The 23,787-nt window shown below is 31.2% G+C and overlaps 1 protein-coding gene across 1 annotated transcript; it reads left to right on the top strand.

Moving 5' to 3' along the window:
- The first annotated feature begins 6,795 nt into the window (after positions 1 to 6,795).
- LOC127841183 (uncharacterized) lies at positions 6,796 to 22,391 on the top strand. Its single transcript, XM_052369844.1, has 10 exons — positions 6,796 to 6,814; positions 7,887 to 7,985; positions 10,262 to 10,366; positions 11,548 to 11,652; positions 13,652 to 13,722; positions 14,008 to 14,133; positions 16,784 to 16,932; positions 17,295 to 17,518; positions 18,379 to 18,533; positions 18,957 to 22,391. Exons 2-10 carry the CDS (start codon positions 7,906 to 7,908, stop codon positions 19,043 to 19,045), a joined length of 1,104 nt encoding a protein of 367 aa, XP_052225804.1. The 5' UTR covers positions 6,796 to 6,814; positions 7,887 to 7,905; the 3' UTR covers positions 19,046 to 22,391.
- The last annotated feature ends 1,396 nt before the right edge of the window (positions 22,392 to 23,787 follow it).

Below are 23,787 nucleotides of genomic sequence, written 5' to 3'. Positions count from 1 at the left end.
TGCAGGAAACCTTTCAAAACAGCGCGTTCAACCACTGCTAAAGTCTTACTATTATACGCTTTAATACGTAGTTTGTATATACTGTCATGGCAGTCGTCCGTTATTGCGTGTTGACGTGCGTCCGTAAATGAACTTTTGTATTCGAAATAAAGCTTCTGCTAAATCGCAAGGAAGTATATCACGAAAATTCATCGGAATGATCATTGGATGACTTTCTATCTATATTGTTCATATTGTTTTGGCCCGCTTATTATGCAGGTCACACAAAGTTAAAATAAATTTAAATTTTAATGCAGACTTTATTGAAACACGACTTCACACAGTTTATTATCTTAAATGACCAGATCTAGAGGTAATGTATTTTTTGTATGTACCAATTCTAAGTATTCAAGCTCTTGGAGACAAAACTGACCATGCGCGGTATGTAGTATATGTATAGCGACTTCACAATCCTATGATCTTTATCTGAAACCGCAACTTCTGAGGTTTAACGTAAAAGTTGTAGTCCTCTTAAAAGTTTATGCTCGCCATACCGCGAATGTGATATACAATATTTTTTCTAATTTTCTTTTCTACAAATAATGATTTCTTGGCTTCGATATTTGTTTAGTGTCTTTAGATAGTGGTTCGTAACAATGTTGCTCAAATATTGACCTTGTTTTCAAGTAGGTTTTAAATAATATAAAACCGAGATGTTTCATATGATCATCCAATGATCTGACTATTTTTCTTACTTAAATAATATACAGCTGCCTGGGTCAAACTAGTGTAAGATCATATACAGGGGAAATCGTTAACCTCACTGTATTCTCCCGTTTTGATGAATATACGCATAATCTACCAGGCAATGACATTTTAAGTATAAATTTAATATAGTTTTCTGCGCATTCTAGGATGAACACTAGACGAAAGCTTATATATCACTAAATTGCTTAGTATAAACATATGCTTAATATATCTTTAATAATATAGATTAGTGCATACATCATGTACGCATACACTCACTAATGTGCCAATAAATATCATTGTTATTGCTGATAAATTGGTTATCGTACTTGAATATATCGTGCATGACATATTTCGGTTTTGTGAGGTATGAACATGAGTAAAGCTAGATTTAAAGCCAATTATTGAAGTTGACAATTATTATCATAGTAATGCAGCACAATCCTCAACGCCATGCGTATTTATTTAGGGTCATAGTTTTAGAACTGGCTCATCTTGTATTATTCAACTGACACATTTACTCATGTAAGTACATATATTGAAATGTCTGTATCGCTCTTGTGCGAAGCGTTTATGGCAATGCGACTGTGTCACAAGACTTTCCAGGATTTCAACGTAATTAACTGCATCGATGAACTAAATTTTACTGCATGGCACACACTGTTTGTGGAATTTTAATCATACCTATGTCGCTCTATTTATTGATTTTCTTAAAGGTGAATTTACAAGCAAAAGTGTTGATCGTAAACATTATCGTCAACATTTTAAAATAATTTATAAAAAAGCTATTGGCATACTTGTTGAACTAGATTTGGTATTCACAAAAAAGCAAGAGGTCCCACATTACTTGTATAACGGTAATACAGTTGCGCATTAAGTAATACAATTAAATACATGTAACCAAATCTGCTATTCTTTTGTTAGTTTGCAGAACGCCAAAGTAAAACATTTAATGCAATCTTTCAATTGATTGTTAATTGTTTCGAACAGTTGTGTCGCAAGTATCGTGTTAAGTACACACACTACTTCTCTTAAAACATTTTGTTGTAATGAGGACATGGTCTGGTTTCATAATTTTATCTTTTTGTCGTCTCGTCCAGATCAAGATAGCTGGTGACACTTTATCTCAAGGTCACTGCAACCGTTTTGAACGCAATGTTTTTGATCATGTTATACTAGCCATTTTAACAAAAATATGTGATTCTTATTGGTATTTCAAATTGTAGTTTATATGATTTGAGGCGAGTTTTAATCCGTAGTATTTTATAACAAATCGCTGATTCAATAACGTCATTGAGATAAACATATAACGGATCATTATGCATAACTACTTGAGACTGGTTGGAGGTAGGTTTATCACGGCTGATATGGGTCTGAAGTGCAGGGTTAAACTCACCGATAATTTTCTAAAGCAATACCAATGACACCTTATGTTATGATATAGTTATGATATAGTTGTTTGGATAAACTTTGGTAGGTCTTAACCTTTATTAGGTTTTAGTAATTTCAACGTTCAAATGACATTGTGTCTTGTTTTTCGTACCCGCTTAACCAAAGGAAAATTACCTCGTCAATATCATTTTCATTTTAACACTGTGATCAAATGATATAATTATTTGGCGAAAACATAACGATTAAGAAGTTCAACAAAAATGAAACCGAAACATAAACAAAATTCCCATAGAAGTAGATGCACATTGGTTTCGACTTTTGGTGTTTTCACATTACAGGTTATATCAATTTGTGTTGTAATTATGGGCACTGAGTAGTATTTTCAGATTTCATGGGTTTATGATTTGTCTGGAAAGTTATATTTCGTACTGATAATATTGACACTATTTTGCCGATTTGTTTATCATAATAAACATACCGTTCTTATAATAATACGCAGTCAATTTATCCAAATAAATAATCAATAAATACATATACATAATAATTGTTTAAACAATTAAACATAAAAAAGAAAATAACGCAAATTTCTTAACAAATGAAGAATAAGATACTCTGGAGATAATTCAAATACCATGCACTGAAGTGATAAAGTGTTGGCAATCCCCTGTGATGTACTGATCTTTGTGGAAACTGTCTCCGCATTTCAATCCGCATTGACGTATGCCAGATAAATGCCACCATCATTTTATATCATTCAAGTTGGTGAATTAAAACGCTTTATAGTGACAAGTGTAAATAGGACATGTATTTGGTCCATACAAGAACGCCGTTGCGCTACCTGAAAAAAACGCCAAAGCATTCTCTCATTAAAGATAATTTTGCTCTTGAACATGTTTATTCTTACTTTATTAGAAAAAGCACGACATAACCCTTAAAACCAAAACAAGATATAACACTTAAAACAATCAAATATATTTTACAAATTTATGTTCCTTAAAATTCAACCATTACCAAAAACTACGGTGTATGAGTATATTGAAAGGGATTTCTCATCGGTGTAACCTGCTGTCTTCTCTTGTAACTTCAAAAAGCAATGGTAATTAACAATACAAGCTTGGTATCGTTTTAACATTTTCAAATTCAATATCGAGTGTTGATAAACAAGTGACTTATAACTATATTTTCAACATTAACTGCTATTTAGCCTCTCTTCTGTTCGATGATTTATTAAGACGAACAGTGGTATGACATGCATAAAATTATCATTAATATTAGTTTGCACTTTTTTCTCAAGATCCCAGAGTCGGGATATTTAGAAAGATATAGGAAATTAATTGCCAGATGGTTTTACATATTTTGTCATGTTTAGAAATCGATTTAATGAAAATCAATATTGTACTACAGCTGTGCAATCTTTTGGTTTGATTAACTACATATAAATCTTAACAGTTGAATAAATATTTCACAAATCAAAACAGGTAAAGCCTAAATTACCGCTGCACAATTAAAAGCGTGAATTAAGAAAACTAGCCCTGCATTAAATTCAATTTAATATGTTCGAATGTACGATTGGGTGAATAATGAGTCAATCAGTTATTGAGTACATGAGGACAAGAGTACAAATAGAAAATTTGATATCAGATAGTAACTCAAATGCCTAAAAGTAATCATGTAAGAAATATAAATGTATTCGGATACAAACACCTCATATAATTATATATAAATTAGCTTTCATTTTAAAAAAATATCGTTATAATAGGTAGTATATAAAATTATTAATGGTAAACGTCAAAGCACATAAGCAATGAGCTAGGATCGTCGTTAGTACGCCTTGAAGTGAATGAGAAATCCCTTGTGTCCGTCAATATTCTCTTTATACAAAATGCTTTCACATTTCCCGCGGAACATAACAATTCAGCTGGTCGTGTTCGTATAATGTACAACAATCATTAAGTACTTGCTGATTAAAAAATTTCGCACAAAGATAAGTAATAACGTCTTGTTTTTGTACATGTTCTCATAAGGCTTAGAAATTTATGCTGATTGTCGCTTGAAATAATATGATTTAATAAATATAAAAATGGTATTCATCTTCTATGTCTAGTGAGTTACAACCGCAATATATTATTTTATTTCCTTGCTCTGTTTGGTTATTACTGAACCTTCCCATTTGAATTCTATCAGGATTACAGGACATCTAAAGAAGTAAAAGTTGAGGCTTTTAGGTAAGACATCTAAATATTTTTAATTTCAAACGATAATTCAAATTCGTTGTACATTATTAATACTTGACTTTCGAGTGTGTAAAACCATTATTGTTTTAAACAGTTTACTACTTCATATGTTAACAAAGTGATAATTTTCGAATACGTTAACAAACCAGTAATCATTCAGGGTTGTTTACATTTGATATCCTTTTTTCTTGCCATTAATGAAGTTAAGTGTCAGTGTCTTTAATTTTAAACTAATATTATTCTTTTACAAAAATGCCACGATTTATTAAGATAGTACCTAGATAGTTAAAATCATCAACTACTTCAATATGTTTGCTATTATAGGTACATTTGTCGTTTGCTTATAACGCTCCGCGTTTTCGGAAAACCATTATTTGTGGTTTTGATGTATTTATAGTTTAACCCCATGTACATCAATATAAAAATACAGTTTTAAATGCCGAGTTTTTTTCAGGGTTTTTACATAATTATAATATCATCAGCAAAAAGCAACAAAATGAAAGTAAAATCATCAATGCTTAAGCCTGCATCGACGTTACACTGAAACAAAGTTTATATATAACATTTAATGTGGTACTGCTTGACACATTGTTTTATCTTTGCAATCGTTGTATATCGTTATCGCATGAATGAGGTGTTTAATTAACGTGCATGTATCTTAAAATCTAAAATTATTTTCAATCCCCAGACCAATGTAAAACTGATATCTTTAGTATGTGATTAATTTGTTTAGTCTTCGATTTATGATATGCATGCAATAGAAGGTCATAATTTGCAATTAACGTTTCGTTAAGTATACTAGGGGTAAATATTATGCGGAAAATGTTTTCGTTTTAATTACATTTCCATTTATGTAAAAAATGAATTTTTGGACATAATACATATACTAATTTTATTGTGTAAACGATTTTTACATCAAATCTTTTAGGTTAAATAATGAAGAAAATTTGTCTGCGTCACTATATACTTTATGTTTTGCAATAATAATTCGTTTTATTGAGGCTTTAATGCCACGATTTATTAAGATAGTACCTAGATAGTTAAAATCATCAACTACTTCAATATGTTTGCTATTATAGGTACATTTGTCGTTTGCTTATAACGCTCCGCGTTTTCGGAAAACCATTATTTGTGGTTTTGATGTATTTATAGTTTAACCCCATGTACATCAATATAAAAATACAGTTTTAAATGCCGAGTTTTTTTCAGGGTTTTTACATAATTATAATATCATCAGCAAAAAGCAACAAAATGAAAGTAAAATCATCAATGCTTAAGCCTGCATCGACGTTACACTGAAACAAAGTTTATATATAACATTTAATGTGGTACTGCTTGACACATTGTTTTATCTTTGCAATCGTTGTATATCGTTATCGCATGAATGAGGTGTTTAATTAACGTGCATGTATCTTAAAATCTAAAATTATTTTCAATCCCCAGACCAATGTAAAACTGATATCTTTAGTATGTGATTAATTTGTTTAGTCTTCGATTTATGATATGCATGCAATAGAAGGTCATAATTTGCAATTAACGTTTCGTTAAGTATACTAGGGGTAAATATTATGCGGAAAATGTTTTCGTTTTAATTACATTTCCATTTATGTAAAAAATGAATTTTTGGACATAATACATATACTAATTTTATTGTGTAAACGATTTTTACATCAAATCTTTTAGGTTAAATAATGAAGAAAATTTGTCTGCGTCACTATATACTTTATGTTTTGCAATAATAATTCGTTTTATGGCATATGTTGTGCACAACCATCATCCAAATATGGGCAAACAGTTGTGAAAACATGGTCGTATGTATGTGCAAAATATCGCCTTAAACTAACGGAAAAATACACTACTCGTCTATTAAATAAATGTTGCAATTTTAGTGATCTGGTTAGCGTTGTATTTTGTACCGAGTGGGTTCATACTTCAATAGTGGAACACTAATGTGTATTAAACTTGAAACGTATTTATATAAAAAGAACGTTATACCATCATCCACAAGTTTATCCCACTTAGTGGTTAACTATCAAGCTTAATGTATGGTTTCGTGTCTGTTATATTACTTTGTTTATAAAATTATAAGATTACATGGTAGACATGTTCAAATTAACATGTGTGCAAGATTACAATCCCGATCCGTATCTCCAATGTCAATTGCAAGGCCTGTACCCGGATAAAACTAACGACGATGACCAGAACGTATTATCAGAATGGTAGACATATAGGATAAGTATGTTTTTCTCATGATGTTTACACAATTGTTTTGAGTATAAACGTCAAAATATTTCACGGCTATAAATTCTTGTGTTTAATGCTCTAGATGTGGTATATTGCAGACTTATGTCAAAAACAGAGATTTAAAAATTACTAAAAATACAGACACGTACACAAGGGTAATTTAGGGATTAAGCAATTATATACGTTTTGTTATGATATAGTTGTTTGGATAAACTTTGGTAGGTTTTGACTATTAAGACATTGAAGGAAAGTATATGCAGGTTAATTTGATATAATTTAACAGGAAAAATGGTATTATTATCGTTTAGGGATCCTTTAAAGTTTGTTCAAATCATTCCAATAGATTCAATACTTGCCAAGCCCCAGGGGAACAAAATACTTCATAAAGACTATTATTAATTGCATACAATATATTTTCCTCTGACAGCGGAAAGATCAAAGCTTGACCAATTTGTGTTTGACATCGTACTGTGGTAGTCTACAAGGATTGTTGAAATCATGCAACTTCATATAGGGTCAAAACTGAATCTTCCTAGACTTCAAGTGATGTGTATAGGCCCACAATTAATAACTCGACCAATCTATCCAGAGATTTGTTATTTGGAATGTGACATTCCAATTGGCAATATCTTCCGGGTAGCTTTAGTGTTAGTAATTTAGAGGGGCCTGTTTACGTTTTGGTAAATTAAAATAATAAAAAAAGTTTCAGATTCGCAAATGTTCGTTGTAGTTATAATATTATTGAGGAAACAGTAATGCTGAACATTTACCATGCATCTGTACGATATAAAAACCTGAAAATTATAAAGCGTTGCAACGCGAAACGATTGAATAATTTATAGAGTTCTGTTGTTGTCGTTATATTTTGTGATACAACGAGAAGTTCGTATATAAACTATAAAATACGTGTATGCTTTATAACAGCAAAAAGTATATATGCTAACAGATGAAAACAATCGTGCGCGGAAAATGTTTGTTTAAGACGTACCCAGATAATATGTTCAATCGTTTTTTTTATTCATTTTTTCAAAATGAGATATTTTGTATACGTTTAATTTTAATGTTATAAATACTTATTTGCTGTTTCTTCTGAACCTTTCATAGCCAGTATTCAAAAGAGTTAAAATAACGTTTTATAAAATGACTTCGTTTGTTGAAATATGCAAACAAATTAGCTTCAATCAATTTATCATATACACTGAATGCACGCATGAGTCGCAAACGGTTATTAGGACATTGTGATAACGAAATGGAGTTTGAATTAGCTTAATCGAGTGCATTCGCTTTCAGTACAGTGTGCAATATAGAAATGGGCAATTGGTGTCCATACAAAAAGAAGAAAACGGAAGAAGAAGATCCCATAGATCAAAATGGAACTTGCGTTGACAGGTAAGAACTGTTTCAATGTCTTAAAATAAAAGTGTTATTTTTTTATTTTGTAAACGTAGTAATCTGATTATATTCGGTATATGTTTAAGGTGCTTTATCAGAAAAAAGAACGATAGTGTAATTATCCAAATCAAACGTAAAATGATAATCGTATAAAGAACCCGTTTATAACAGTTTAGTTGTATGGCTTCTACCTGTTTTGTCTAAAACAACAATATGTCGAAAAGTCATAATAAATTTATAACAATTTTTCAACATCCGCTTTTATTTTTGAGTACAAAAAGCTATGGATTCACTGAGATCATATCAGACGATGCCCCAGAAGGAGTCTCTTTCGATAAGTAAACGTTTTCAATTTCGCGACTTTTTTATAGTATAATTATTGCTGTATCGTATTATACTTCAACTGAACGTTATACCATTGTTTTCTGATTATAATGTATTTTCACTTATAAAGTTAACTCGTGTCTGTTGTTATATTTTGTAGTTAGTTTAAACCTATTGATTTTAGCTCGATTGCATCGAAAGCATCGAAGGCTTATCGAACCTCTCGTGTCCGTTTCCTGGGCCAAGAACCTGTACTTAGTGTCTTACAGGGAGATCTAAAGAACACTTCCACAGTGGAGATCGAACTCAAGAACTCCCGATCACTAGGCGGACACCATATCCACTACGCCACGGAGACCTTATTTTGTGGTTAATACGACATTTTAATATTTTGACAATTTGCTGATGATTTATAATAAATATCGCGTTCGAATGTCTTAAAGATAATGCACTATGTCGCTATAATACGCTTGTTTGACAGATGGTCAAATACTGATTTAAGCAGAAAATAGTTACCACCATAATTAATGTAAACAACTGGGTTTTTTTTTCAATACTATTACATATTTAGAACATATTGATAGTTTGTGTTTATAAACATATATAGGCCATAAGCATAATAATTATACAAATTACTGCGCTTACTACACATCCCAACTTTCACAAACATCAAGACAAAATCGTTAGTTGCGTGGGTGTAGACATTGGAGTAATTAAAAAACATGTGGTTGCACCATTCGCACCGCCAAACTATTACTCAGTTGTATATATGAATAAGAATGCATTACATTAAAGTAAGTAAAATGTGAATGGTAGGGCATTACTGTATTATATGGTCATGTAAACTACAGCTTTAAGTCAGCGGCATTCAAAACAACTTATCAAATGGCAAAACTACTGTGCACTTACTCCGTGATCTCCGAATGGTCGTATTTATGTATTGTTATACTTAATAGGTTAAATCGATGCAAGTCTTATATCATCATTTAAGTAATATTATTATAAACAAACAATTTCTACACTCAATCTATGGTATAATAATTTTTTATAAGCTCGTTTTAAGGAAATGTGTATTGCTAAAAATGCTAAATCAGATCGATTTGAACAAACACGTGAAATTGACAGTTGTATTTTGTTCATATTGTACATGTTTTTCACAAGAGGATATAACAAGAAAATAAAATAGAAATGAGTAATTCTTATAATTTCCAGTAACAATTTTCGATTTATGTTTAGAAATGCCGAATATTAAATTACCACTATTTATTTAGTTTCAAATTGTAAAACATGAACAGCTTTTATTGGTTGTTAAGCATGATATGATAACGAATACTAACATGGACACTATTTAAAGGTTTTCTTTGGCTTATTAATATGTAGACAGCGTTTGCCTCGATGTCTATAGGTATCTGGTTTGTTCGCATTGCGTGAGAAAGAAACATGATGCTGAATAATATATTATAAAATAGAGAAAGGGAACTGAACGTCTCAGAAAATAACAAAGCCAAAACAGTAAACGCTAAAATCGACAAACCATTTCAAGCTGATTAATTAATATTCAGATATAGCATTCGTTAAGGACGTATTGCTGAAGATATAGTTTTCCGCATTTAAAAAAATATAATTTTGATATTGGATTGGGTCATAGTGTAGGTAATACTTAAAACATTAATACTCTGTATATAATCGGGCGCAATAAAGAAATATTTTGTTGAATTATTGTGATTCTGACGATAAAATTGTCACGAGTTTTGTAATGCAAATTATGCTGTCGATGCGATTTTCAGAATTAACAATCATCTGAATTCGCGAACGAACACTGGCATGGAAACCAATTATACCTTTCTATAGCACGCGAACATAAAGTGCGCTTAACTTATGCCAATAAGTGCGTATTTTTTAAATTGTATGTAAACTCACATTGGTAATGATAATAATATTGTATATAGCATAAGCGAATCGAACGTCGCAGAAAATGACAAGGGCAAACACGCACAAACCAATGATGACGCAGTCAATCAAGAAAATAACACAGAACCGAAGCGTTTTGAAAGGTAAGTATTTTTTTTTAATTTCAAATAGCAAAATGTTTCTTTTTTAAATTTAACTTAATATGAATATAATCACTGTTCCGGTATACTCTTTCTAGAGATAATGGGTGAAAATAAAACGAGATCATATCAACAAAAAGCAGATATCAAATCATATTGGTAAATACTGTATCGACATGTAAATGGTCCATCCGTATAGGCCCTATATAGTCAGACTTTATGTATAATTTCCTTATCATATTTAAATAAAAGTCGATGCAGGTCTGATATGAACATTTAAGTAATATTACTATGCACAAAATAATTTCTTCATTCAATCTTTGGTTTTCTAGTTTTTATAAACACGTATCAAGGAAATGTGTATTGCTAAAAATGTATCGGATCGATTTGTACAAACACGTGAAATTGACAGTTGTATTTTGTTCATATTGTATATGTTATTCACAAGGGGATATGACAAGAAAATAAAACAAATATGAGTTATTCTCATCATTTCCAGTAACAATTTCCGAAAAGTATATTACCTTAAGTTATTCAGTTTTAAATTGTAAAAAAAAGAAAAGTATTTATTGTTTGTTAAGCATGATATTATAACGAATACTAACATGGAAACCATGTATAGGTTTTCTTTGGCTAATTAATATGGAGAGTAAGTTTACCTCGATGTCTTTAAGCATCTGGTTTATTCGCACTGCGTGTGAAAACATCTTGATACTGAATAGTATATTATAAAATAGAGAAAGAGAACTGAACGTCACAAAAAAAACAATAACGAAACAGCCTATGCTAAAATCGACCAACAATTTCAAGCTAATTAATCAATATTCAGATATAGCATGCGTTAAGTACATATTGTTGAAGATTAAGTTGTTTGCATTTTTATATACATTTAATATTTGATTGAATCATAATGTAGGTGTTACTAGGTGTTAAACAAAGAAATATAATGTTGGATTATTGTGATTCTGACGGTAAAATTGTCACGTTATTCAATACAAATTATGCGAATGCGTTTTTAAGAATTAACAGTAATTGGATTTTGCGAACGAACACTGGCATAAAAACCAGTTATACCTTTCTATAGCACGCGAACATAAAGGGCGCTTAACGTAATGCCAATAAATGCGTATATTTTGTAATCGCATGTAAACTCACATTGGTAATGAAAATAATATTTTTAATAGCACGAGCAAATCGAACGTCGCAGAAAATAACAAAGGCAAGCACGCACCAACCCATGATGGCGCACTCAATCAAGTATATAACACAGAACCGAAGCGTAATGAAAGGTAAATTATTTTGTTTAATTTCACACAAAAAATGTTTCTTTGTTTAATTTAAACTATAACATGAATAGTATCACCGTATCAGTTTACTCTTTCTAGAGATAATGGGTAAATACAAAACGCGATCATATCAACAATAAGTAGATATCAATTCATATTGGTAAATATCAACATGTAATGGTCTGTCCGTATTTGAAGTATGTAGTCCGCCTTCATGTATCATTTCCTTATCATATATATATAAATACAAATCTGCCAGATTGTAAATATAGTCACATTGCCAATGTTTCGATGGTACTACAATGTTCATTCCATAAAATATGTGAATGTTGTTTCAATACAGTTAATTATCGCTGTAGATTTAATTTGCCCTTTTAAAGCGAATTTCAAATTTTAATTGTCGGGCTTACGATTTCTGAGTCGATATGAGTATAAAATGGTATTTGAGTTACAAGTTAAATATAAATGATATGTAATATTATTGCGCATAGATTAATGATTAATGATATATCCTGTGTACTATAGGCATTAATTAGTATTTTATTAACACGTTGATATGACCAGTCTGGTGTTAAGCACAACTAAATAATTCGGTGAATATCCATAATCCCGTGATCAATATTATATGCAGACAAGTATGTGATCTATGATATGAAAATGAAGATTAATTGTGCACATGTATTGATTGTTTTGCGGCTCGATTTCGATGAAATTTGGAAGTCATTAGCCTCTATTACTTGGTTCATAATTTGCAAATGGTAATGTACCCCTACTAATCTGCAGCAAGTTAGTATTCATTGACTACTACACATATACGTTTATAAAATCTGAATAGGTATTGAGTATTTCTCATAATACAATAATTTGTTCTCATTCGGCAAAATGCATTAAATTCCCGTTAAGCATGTACTCCTATCGGTCGGCGCACAGTTAACATTTACATATGATCAGTTGGTCTTAACTGCATTGAGGAAGAAATGGACAACTATCAGCATGCGTCGTGTCAGGATGCTTATACAACCTTTTTTTCATTTTATAACTATCAAAATGAACCGATACTTATGAGCGTCCATAAAATCGTCACAGGTCTTTGACGATGTTAACTGCGTTAGAGAACAAACCCATATTAATATGTGCTCATATATCTTTACAAGAGGGTATTTAAGGTTATTTTCAGTCATTTTTTAAGACATTTAACGTTATTTTTTTACTACCAGACAATCTTCACCGCGTGCTTATAGGTCATACTTGTATTAATATAATAATGAACCCCTTTCTATCCGCTTGCAATTTATACTATATTAATCTTTATTTATGTTTGATCTATATGGGTAGTGAGCCTGATCTATATAGGTAATGAGCCACTTATTATATCACCAAAATAATTCCATACGCACTTACACGGGCTTAAATGAAGTATAGAAGTAAAAAGTCCCTGTAAATTCCGCGTTTAGAAAGTTTCACAGGTGCTTTTAGGTACGTTTAAAAAATTGAAGCGGGTGTGCCAATTTCTAATTTATCGAAGTATATAGTTTTCCCGTTCTTGCTTCTTAAATTTTTAAAGAAGCAAACAATTACAACATTTTTGATGTTTAATAAGCATAGCATTTCATAACTATGTGGAAATATTCTTGTTAAGAATTGTTATTTCAGAGCAATATCGATAAGTAAAAATGAATGTTGTTGTTTGAATTCACCCTGCAAAGAAGGCGGAATATAACATTCGCACTGTCAATATGTGTCAGGATACCCGTCCCCATCTGGCCACAACACAGTATCAAAATGATATGATACTGTGCCTTCATTCTTGTCAAATAGCATCAATTGATTAGAGTGATAATGACCGCATGCATTTGTTAAAAACAAACACAGAACAATTGCATATTTGAATGTAATAATCTTTGCAGGCGCACGCAAATACACATTGGTTCAGTTAACAAAATTGTCGTTACGAGTAATACAATTATTTCTGATGAGAATGTAAAAACTATCGTTTTTAAAGTAAACGGCCACACACTTCTACCCCGAAAGGCGATGAGGAAAACGACAAACTTCAAGACGGCGGGCAAGACGGTAGGCAAAACAGGCATATTTGAATATTTCGTATAAACAACATAATTAAGTTCCGATATCAGCTTCAAGCTTATGAAAATACTTTCGACATCAACTATAACATCGGAATAGTCATATTGAACGAACAAAACAAAAACAAAAAACTTAAAACAATACAACCTCTTAATATTATTATTGTTTTAAAAGTGTGTGTTGTTAATATGTACATGAGTTTGTTTTCCATGCAGTTAACAATGATTTATTGCAAGAAGTGAATACAAATATACTAATGGTGTTTCCTTGCAGCAAAGGATCAACTAAAAACTCAAACACCAGGCTCATATTATAGCGATGAAATTTTACAACCGAACTCAAACAAGTTATATCCAGTGCAAACACAAAAACAGGACCAACTTGCACGGCAAAAGGAAGGTGAATCTGATGTTGTAATTAAACATTTCATTGTGTAAACAAATGTTTTCTTTCCGTATACCATTTACATAGTTTGATCTCTTGAATTATATAAATACTGATTCAAAATATAATACAACATTAATGTAGTTCTAATTTCACTCAATATAGCATGTAAATAGTCCACTTGGTATTCGAAGAATATCGACGGTTAAAACTGTAGTTTACATTATGAAAAAAAGTTCGTTTTTCTAGTGTTAGTATGCAAAATTCCATTTACGCTCAATATAAAAATAAAATGATGTCCACGTTGGCACTTTATGTGGGCACGGGAATATCTCAAGTAGAAATGGAAGTATAATGATAATCGTTAGGAAGGAAATGTACATTAAGAACCGATATACTAATGCTCACTATCGATAACGGTACTTTAGTGTAGTAGTCTTTTTATTAAAGTTATTATTGTACGCGTGTGTTTGATTTTCCTGGGAGGATTTTGTTGAGTATTATGATTTATTTATTTAACATTTCATCGTTAAAAACATTGTTCTGCTCGAATATGTATTGTGTTAACACACATATCTATTTCGGAAATAGTGAAGATATACCCCCTTTAAGTCATTTCCTGGTGTATTTCACTCTGTATATTGTAGCCCTATAAATATGTTATCCGGCTTTTTAATTATTGTCTGCACTGTTTTCTTAGCAACTATCCAAATTGCAATATTTATTCGAAATTTATTAAAGAATGACATATAGTTTAAGGATATTATATCAACTCGACTGACACTCATTTTCCTGAATTATTACGTATACCAAATGGCATCGTATTAACATGCAAAACCGCTGTTGATCTACAGCAGGTTTATGTTTCATCAACCCTTCTGTGTGATAATCACAGGACAATGTCGCGTATGGTTTATCATAACTAAAGATGTGTTTACTGGTATGATTGACGTTATCTTCAAGTAAAGATTCTTTGTGAATACAGTGTAAGTTGTGTTATGCTAATAACTGTAATTAAGTTTAGCTGGCTTTGTTGATGCATCAAACATGCCATTTTGTGACATACGTTCCAACTATGTCTCCGATAGAGTGGGCATTCTTTAGCTTGAAATCTTTGATTAACTTTGTCTCTGAACAATGGGTACACAAGATGTATTGTTCACATAGTTTAGTTATAACAATAATACACACATTAAAGCCGTTATATCAAAACCTGTACTTGTTGTAATCAGCTTCTTACACACATGACTTGCTCATTTACATAAAACAATTGAAGCTGAATCCCATTGCTTACAGCGGGTTGCACACACACAAGGATATAAATTGGATTGTAGGCGGGACGGGTTACAAAAATAAGCCTAACACTAGGATTTCAAATTTTACATATTTATAAAATCGGCAAAAATATCAATGCGTTTTTACAACTGACAATAAGGCTTGGACTTGAATGCAGCACAACAGAAAATACATTCAAATCGTTTCAATATATGTCTAACGTAACTGTCAACTCGAATTTATTATATTCTTGACCCAAAATAACTTCAAATTTAATAAAAATAAATCACTTTTTTGATAAATTCCATCATCGATTCATACTTAATGAAGTAACCTGAAAGTTTCGCACGCATTTGGTTTTAAAACAAATGTTGAAACGTTTAATACATCATTGTCAACAGGACAGCGGTCCATCTATAATAAAGTAAAAGGCTAAAAATGACAAATGACCGCTCGCTTAGTTGAATTCACAACTTTTATGTTCACGAGAGTTAAAGCGTTGTTGCATATGTTTTAAGATAAGCGATACCAACAAACAACAGCTAACAGACGGGTAAAATCCGTAATGATGGCATGTTTGTTGTAACGCGTCATCAACAGGGAACTTTGGCACAATAACTGTTTGTATCCTATGATTTGTGAAAATAATACATTTATATTGCTCCGCTATAGCCTGAAAGGACATAATCTAAATAAGATTGTTGGTAATCTGTTATTCAGAGAACATATGTTTGATAAGTTATTTAACGAGGACACATGTCAAATTATATATATTGGCTGCCACGCTGGCTAACACAACTTTAAAATAATGGTACAAAAGCGCTTCTGTAATGTTACTTGAAAACTGCTTTCGGCATGACTATTTGCAGGGTACATACTAGTTTAATTCCGTCTCAAATGTTCAATATACGCGATCTTGTTTCACTTTACAAAAACAATTGTGTCAGCTACTTGCGTCTCAATAACACAGCGGTGATATACTTGGTTAGTTAAAACGTAAAAACATTCCAGCAAAACATTCCAAACGTATAAAAGTAGTACTTTTTTAATGTACTTCAAACTCAGGGCAACAGTGCATAATTGAAATAAGTCCATTAGAGCTGTTATGGTGTGAAAAGTGAAAACTTGCCTTTTCAAATCTGTTTTAATAATATAATGTTTTTTAATGAACTGAAATTTGAGAGTGTAGTGTATCCCTTTTAGCAGTGATCGTTTACAGTCGTTATCTTTTTGTCGTTCTACATATGAACATATTAACATTAATGCAAACGCAGATACGAAAGCAGCTAATAAATTAATCATGTTGGCACTGTTTATACGCTAACAAATATCAACATGCATAATCTCTATTGTGTATTCAACTACTTTATATGTATTTATATTTCGGCAGCCAGTAAGGAAATGCTGTACAGAGTGTATGAGAACGTTATTGGAACACTTGAAGAATTCGAAAGAAGATGTAATAAGAGGCACACGAAAGAAAAGCTGGTTGTTTCTGAGATTGATTTTCCAGACCAATCCGACAAAAGCGATAGAGACGTAATTTATTGAGATTTGAAACATGTAAACTATGTAACTTATGTATCAAACAAAAAGAACGAATGAAAGTTAAAAAAGGTTCTCTGCATGTATGATATCGACATATATGATATATGATAAATGTTAATCTAATGTTTTAACGAAAATTTGGACCTCACATGGCCAAGCCCATATTTCAGAGTTTCTTTACGTTATACTATACTAATACATTTAGTTGTGACTTAAAGGAAAAAAACAATTCTAAGTGCGCATTTTTACGATTGATAACTGTAATTTTAAATTGTAATCGTTTGTTAATAAAATCGGACTGAATATATGTTGCAAACTTAAAGCTGTTTTAATGCCATCTATTTTCCCGACAGGTAAAGGCTAATATGGATGTTCAACTTTTGTTGTTTGAAGAGCACAGAAAATCATGTCCTCCTAAATTTACCAAGGAGGTAAATGGTGAATTGAGAATGAAAACCATTTACTGGGCTGCAGCAAGAGGGGAAACGGAGCTCGATGAAACGGACGAGTATACAACTAATCTGTATGAGATTCTTGTAAAAGATAAAACGCATCACGCCGTACTTGATCAACCCAGGTAAACAACGACGGATCTTGTAATTATGAGCACCAAATACTACTAGGTGTAATTCGTGTTTGTATAACACTTTCATTGTAATCTTGATGAAGAAAACGTTTGTAGTTAATGTTTGCAATAGGTTGGTCAATCATATGGAAATATGAGAGTGTTCTTAGTTGCTATATTTTTCCTTAAGGGATCAATGGATGATTTGCAGTGAGCTAACATTGTTAAATAATAAATACAAAAAATATTCGCTTACTGTTTTGAAAGTTTATTATCCCCGCCATCGGCAGAGGGATATTGTTTTGGCGTTGTCCGTCCTTCCGTTCGTTCTTCCGTCTTTCCGTCCGTCTGTCCGTCCATCCGGAGCTATATCTTGGAAGTGCTTTGGCGGATTTCATTGAAACTTGGTGTGAGTACAGTCGATTGGTGTATAGCGGATTTTAGTGAGTAACGGATAGATTAAACGTTTTTTGCAAAATACTTGTATTTATGTTAAGATTTATAGTTTAGAGAGACACGTTGAAATGAGACTCGACGTCCTTAGCTATCCGTTATACACCAACCGACTGTATATATGGATAAAGGGATGATGCACGCCAAATGGCATTGTACACCATCTGTTAATAACGGAGTTATGAACCTTTGTGTCTTGAAAAATGCTTTTGTGAGTGTCAAATATTACACTTTTGTGTCCAGAAGCATATTGGCGGGGAATATCAATTCAACGAATTTGCTTATTTTATGTATATCAGATGTTAATCTATGTTAGGTTTGGTATGTGGAATTTTATTATTCGTAAAATTGTTAAACGACGTTAATGCTTGAGTTGCAAGCAAACCCGATATATATAAATTGCATTATTGTTTTTACAGACAGCCTGTTGAACATAAAACAATGCGACAGACTTTGCAGTTTATTATGAAAGGAAATGCCAAAGCGATGGAAATCGAATGTGAATATCAGACCGACCCAGATAAAATGGCAAAAGACCCCAAAACGCGGAAAACAGCAATACGACCTTATGTTGGTAAGATCAAATTTTAATCATACAATATGGGAAAATATGGAAAAAGAAAACTGGTTCCATTTTTTCCAGAATGCGAAAAATTAAGAATGAATTGTTATTTAATTACAGGTGTAACTGAGTTGGATAATGCGTATTATGTAATTAACATAAGTTATAGTGATAAAAAGACCAATAAAACTTTAACTGGAAAGTAAATTTGCATTTTTACTGAGATAACGTATCGACTGAAATTAATTTTAAGAACACTAAGACTTTGTACTTAATATTCTGTTATAAGTATTTTTAAGCTCAATTGCACGTAAGTATACATTTAGTATATGTATTAGATTGAGTTTAGGAGAAATTTAATCATTAGCATACCCTACGAACTCTACAATTTTCAACATTTTGAAACCAAATTGTGCTTTAATACTTTTGATACAGGTGCCAACAGAATATATATGTGTAATACAGATCTTCAACCTTACCTCGATCAGGACGTGCCTGGATTTTTGGAATCGGACATTAAATAGTCTATATCAACTTACATTAAATGTGAACCCCCTTTTTTGTTCTTATATTACTAGCTCGTACGTAGCGTACAATTATTCATAACTTGAACATATATTTATTATATTTTAGTTGATCTTAATTTGTACACATATAATTAAATCAATTAGGTTTGAAAACGTATTTATTAACAGATACTTATTACATTCAATATATATCTAGTTTTTGAAGTAATGTTAAACTCAAAAACTGCATCTGATCGTCGAAATAGCCATCATTCTGTTACATTACCGGACACAGTTTATTGTATGTGGCGCTGCGTACTCGGCCCAACAAGTTAAGTAAAATTAACTATTACATTTAAAGTATGTATATATTTAAAGTAGAGCTATTATACGCAACAATAATTTCAAAAGAATTTTGATAAACGTTTCTTAGATTTTAATCCTTATATATGTTTGTTAAACGTATGATGTTAATATCAACATATGTATGTTCCGAATATATTCATCTTGTTAAGTCAGTAAATAGTGACTGTGATATATGTTATATCGTACTCAATTTAAACAATGTAATAAACTTCCGATGGCCATTCAGGATCACAGAATTTAACACAACAGATAGAACCTACATGCTGCTTTCATTATAAATGTTAACCATACGAAACAAACAGTTATTTTTTTTATACGTAGATTAAACCACAAGAAGCTTATACACATAAATATTGCAAACTTTCATTTCTCGTTACTTTTGAAGGCGGATGCAGATCTCGTATAACAATTAATTATTTGTAGACATAACTAAAACATACGTGCACTTGATTCAAAATACACAACATTACGATCTGTCATGTCCAAATATACAAATCAGGACTTGTATTCGGCAAAAGCTGTTAGCTAATGACTAAACGTGTACCTTTCAAGGACGTATGCTGCACTTTTACTGAAACTTTTGTTATGACTAGAGTTTTATAATTTGCGGTATTAAGCAAGAACCATCTGTTGTGGATAGAAAACAAATGAAATAAAAATCATGTTAATTTTGTTGTTAATTTTCATTTGCTTTTGAACAACAAGCTTAATTCAGCATAAGAACAATTTACAAATAAGTAAATAACTATAACAATTGAGTAAATTAATGAGAAAACTTTTAAAAACAACTTCTATTTATTTCAATATATGTACTACTATTTTAACTTTATTTCAATTTATGTTTTTTTAACATAATTACATAGAGTGATTCATGTTGTTTTTTTTTAAACAAAAACATCAGAATTTCACATATGAAAATTAATATTATGCCTATCAGTCATTTTTATATGTATATGTCTTCACATACCTCGATTTTGTCCAAATGTACCAAAATGTTTAATAAGTTATAACTTAATTAAAATATAGAAAGAAAAAAATAGGCCACCATGGCCGTTTGTTCAGAACTGCAGTTTAACTGCATTTATTAAAATACAATTACAAAAGTGGAAACATGTTCATGGTACTGGCAAAAAACATACTAATACATGTATTGCTATATGCCAATGAAAACGTAGATTGTAATGTATATGAAAACACATATCATGTGTAGGAATATCAGTAAAAGTAGGTTAATACAGCGTCCGACTAAAAACAAGACGTATACTATACATTTAAAGGGGCATATCGACGGTATTAATTTCGTGTCATGACTTGACCAATATTTTGTTGAAAGTAAATGCAAAATAAGAATAACCTTTTAAATGAAAACACAAAAATGTAGCAAAATCAGTTAAAGTTAGATTATACAGCACCACAAACTAAACAGCAGCAAACATGGGAAAGAATCATGACTTCATATAACTATATAATATTAATTGAAAGAACACATATCATATACGATTTAAAGCAACAACTGACAATAACTTACGCAACTTTCAATACATAATTCTCTAACTTACATAACCTGTATAAATGCATACCTGTATAACAATATATTAAAACCTTCTAATATATGCTCATTCTGTGCTAGTTATAAAGAAAGTTTAATACATATTAAGTATAAATGTAATAGTGTACAACCAATATGAGAGATCTTGAATACTATTTAGAAAGCAAAGATATAAACTTTGACCTTAACGTGCTTTTCATAGTTTTTGAGACACAAAAACGTGTGGCAAATACTATGGTAATATACTACATACTGATTCTTATGAAAGAGTATATATATTTTGTATTAAAAATAGACAGGAATCTCTAAATATTGAGATTTTCAAAAAAACTCTCACAATGAAAATGAAATTTGAAGAAACTATAGCATTTGAAAGAAATAAAATATACTTACACTAACACAAATGACAGAAATTTGTCACACTCTAACATGATTTTGCCTATATCGTAGTATTCCTTTACGTCTTATCTTTTCTATGTTATTTCCTACTGAAACACCTCAGGAAATTTACTATCGTCCTTCTCTTTTTCATTTTTATATGACATTTTCGCATCATCTCTAAAAATTGGCTTCAAATTTTATGCAGAAATTGAATATACTATGAAAATACTTTATTACCAATAATTGTTATGTTGAAGTTGTCAATGTATAACCTTGTTTTTCATATGTTTACGAGATGTATGGATAAAATTGAAAAAAAAATACAGCACCTAACAAAAGCATAGGTATACAATACATTTAAAGTGGTATTTAAACGTTACTTAATTGTAATTCGTTGCATGACTTGACCAATGTATTGTTGTATGCCAGTTTAAATTTAGATTTACATTTAAATGATAACAATAATAAATACTGTGTACCGAGATCATTAAAAGAAGGTTAAATAAGTATCCAACTTAAAACAAGACTTAAACAATACACTTAGAGGGGCATTTCAACGATTTTAGTTTTAATTCTTGACATGACTTTACCGATTCACGGCATTCTATTCTTATGCATCAATTCTATTAACAGTATTATTTTATTGAAATTGCTATAAAATGTATGCACAACATTATTATGTTCAAGTTTGTCTACGAAAAAACAAAGTCCAACAAACGTATTGCAATTTTATGGAAACGTTTACATGCTACACAAAAGTTGCGTGTGTCTTATATGTTAAACAATGATTCACTACATAAATGAACTTCGTTATGTATAAAAAGGTTGTAAATTATAATTATCTATTAGTCTTTGATACGCCACTGAATTGTAATAATACTGATATTGGTATTATTGTTTTTAATCTTCACTTAATTTACTGCACATTTTCTTTAGTACTGATGTCATTTGAAAGACGTGCGCGGCAGTTCAAATTATTAGTTTGTTTTGTTACACATATACTATTTCTTGATAGTTTGATGAAGCCATCTTTTGCTAATGTAAAAGTGAAATAAAACTCGAAGGTGATCGGTTGTTTTTGTTGTTCTTTTGTATTGGGCCTTGAATAATTAGTTGTGGGTTCACCTAAAATTATGCCTATAAGGGCAAAATTGAGAACAAAAGTAAGAATATGTTCAAAATAGATAATTCTCGGTGTACATCTATAACTATTTACATTGAATTTCATATAATGAAACCTCAAATGGATATCAAACAGTGATACGTTTTGGGGTAAATTAAACCATACAAACTTAATTGCACCTTTAAAAACCTCCCCGCTTAAAGATTTCATCCAAACCTACCTAAATTAATGGGTTATCAAACAATTAGAAAACGGAGAAAAAAACTTAGTCACTAGGTTAGTTTGTTCACAATTACAGTTCGAAATAAAACTCGCAGTCAAACAATAAATGCCAAAAATGTTCCAACACAGTAAATCAAACTGAAAATGCACTAAATAAATAAATATCCGATCTTGTTTGCTAAATATTATGCGGGTCATTGTTCTGGTCAATGTAAGACAAATATAGATGATTGAGAGCCAAATAAATGCTAGCATGTTGGAGGCTGTTGTTTCCAATTCAAGAATACGGGCCTTATCAAGTTCCCGTATGCCACACGTGGTTGCATGTCACAGTTCAACGTGCCACACAAATAGAACGAAACATTTAACAATATTTAGATATAAACATGTCGGTAGTATCGCCAACTTAGTTTTCTCTGGCGTTGTATGAGTTTTAAGTGGGGTGCAGGTGAGGTACCAGCGTGTGATGAAATACTTTTTGCTTAAGGATCGACCATTTGCAAATGCAATATTGTACATCAATGTTTCTTTCAATCAATGCCAAACCAAAAATAACCAAAATGTTGTTTTTTCTTATCGAATTGGTAAGAAAGGAATACACATTTGCACAAACACAAATCTATAATATTGGCCTATATCGTTTTGTACGTGCGGAAATATGCAACCCATTTCGTACATGGCTCAGACGTATCAGAGCGTCGTTGATGCATGATTGTTATTCATCAGGTATTCTATGTAGTACATGATCTCAAACAACACTACATGGAAGTTGATATTTCAAGCCGTTGTCTGAAAACAAATGATAAAAGTGTCCGATTTATATTTAGGCATAACATTAAATTTACAAAAAGATTTTGGTTATAATTTATATGTAATCAGATGTATTTGATACCATATTTTAAGCATAGGATGATTAAATTACAATTTGCTTAGTTTTATGGAAAGCTATCCGTTTTAAACACGTCATACTTGTCACCAGAGATTGTATGGAATGAGTGTTGTATTGGACGTCATCATTGATGACGTTCAATCGAACGAATGATAAAGGGGGCTAAAATTCGTTAAGCTCCAGCGTATAGCAGCGATTTGGGAGTCTTGAAAACTGGCCCAACACTTGTG

The sequence above is a fragment of the Dreissena polymorpha genome, chromosome 8 (assembly GCF_020536995.1).
Source record: "Dreissena polymorpha isolate Duluth1 chromosome 8, UMN_Dpol_1.0, whole genome shotgun sequence".
NCBI lineage: Eukaryota > Metazoa > Mollusca > Bivalvia > Myida > Dreissenidae > Dreissena > Dreissena polymorpha.
The sequence above is the reverse complement of the archived record's forward strand: the minus strand, read 5'-3'. Positions and strand labels throughout refer to the sequence as shown.

Excerpts from the sequence above, each read along its gene's own strand:
- LOC127841183 (XM_052369844.1), top strand. The coding sequence starts at position 7,906 with ATGGGCAATTGGTGTCCATACAAAAAGAAGAAAACGGAAGAAGAAGAT. Across the intron at positions 13,723-14,007 it reads TCAAGACGGCGGGCAAGACG|CAAAGGATCAACTAAAAACT; the intron begins GTAGGCAAAACA and ends GTTTCCTTGCAG. Across the intron at positions 17,519-18,378 it reads GCCGTACTTGATCAACCCAG|ACAGCCTGTTGAACATAAAA; the intron begins GTAAACAACGAC and ends TTGTTTTTACAG.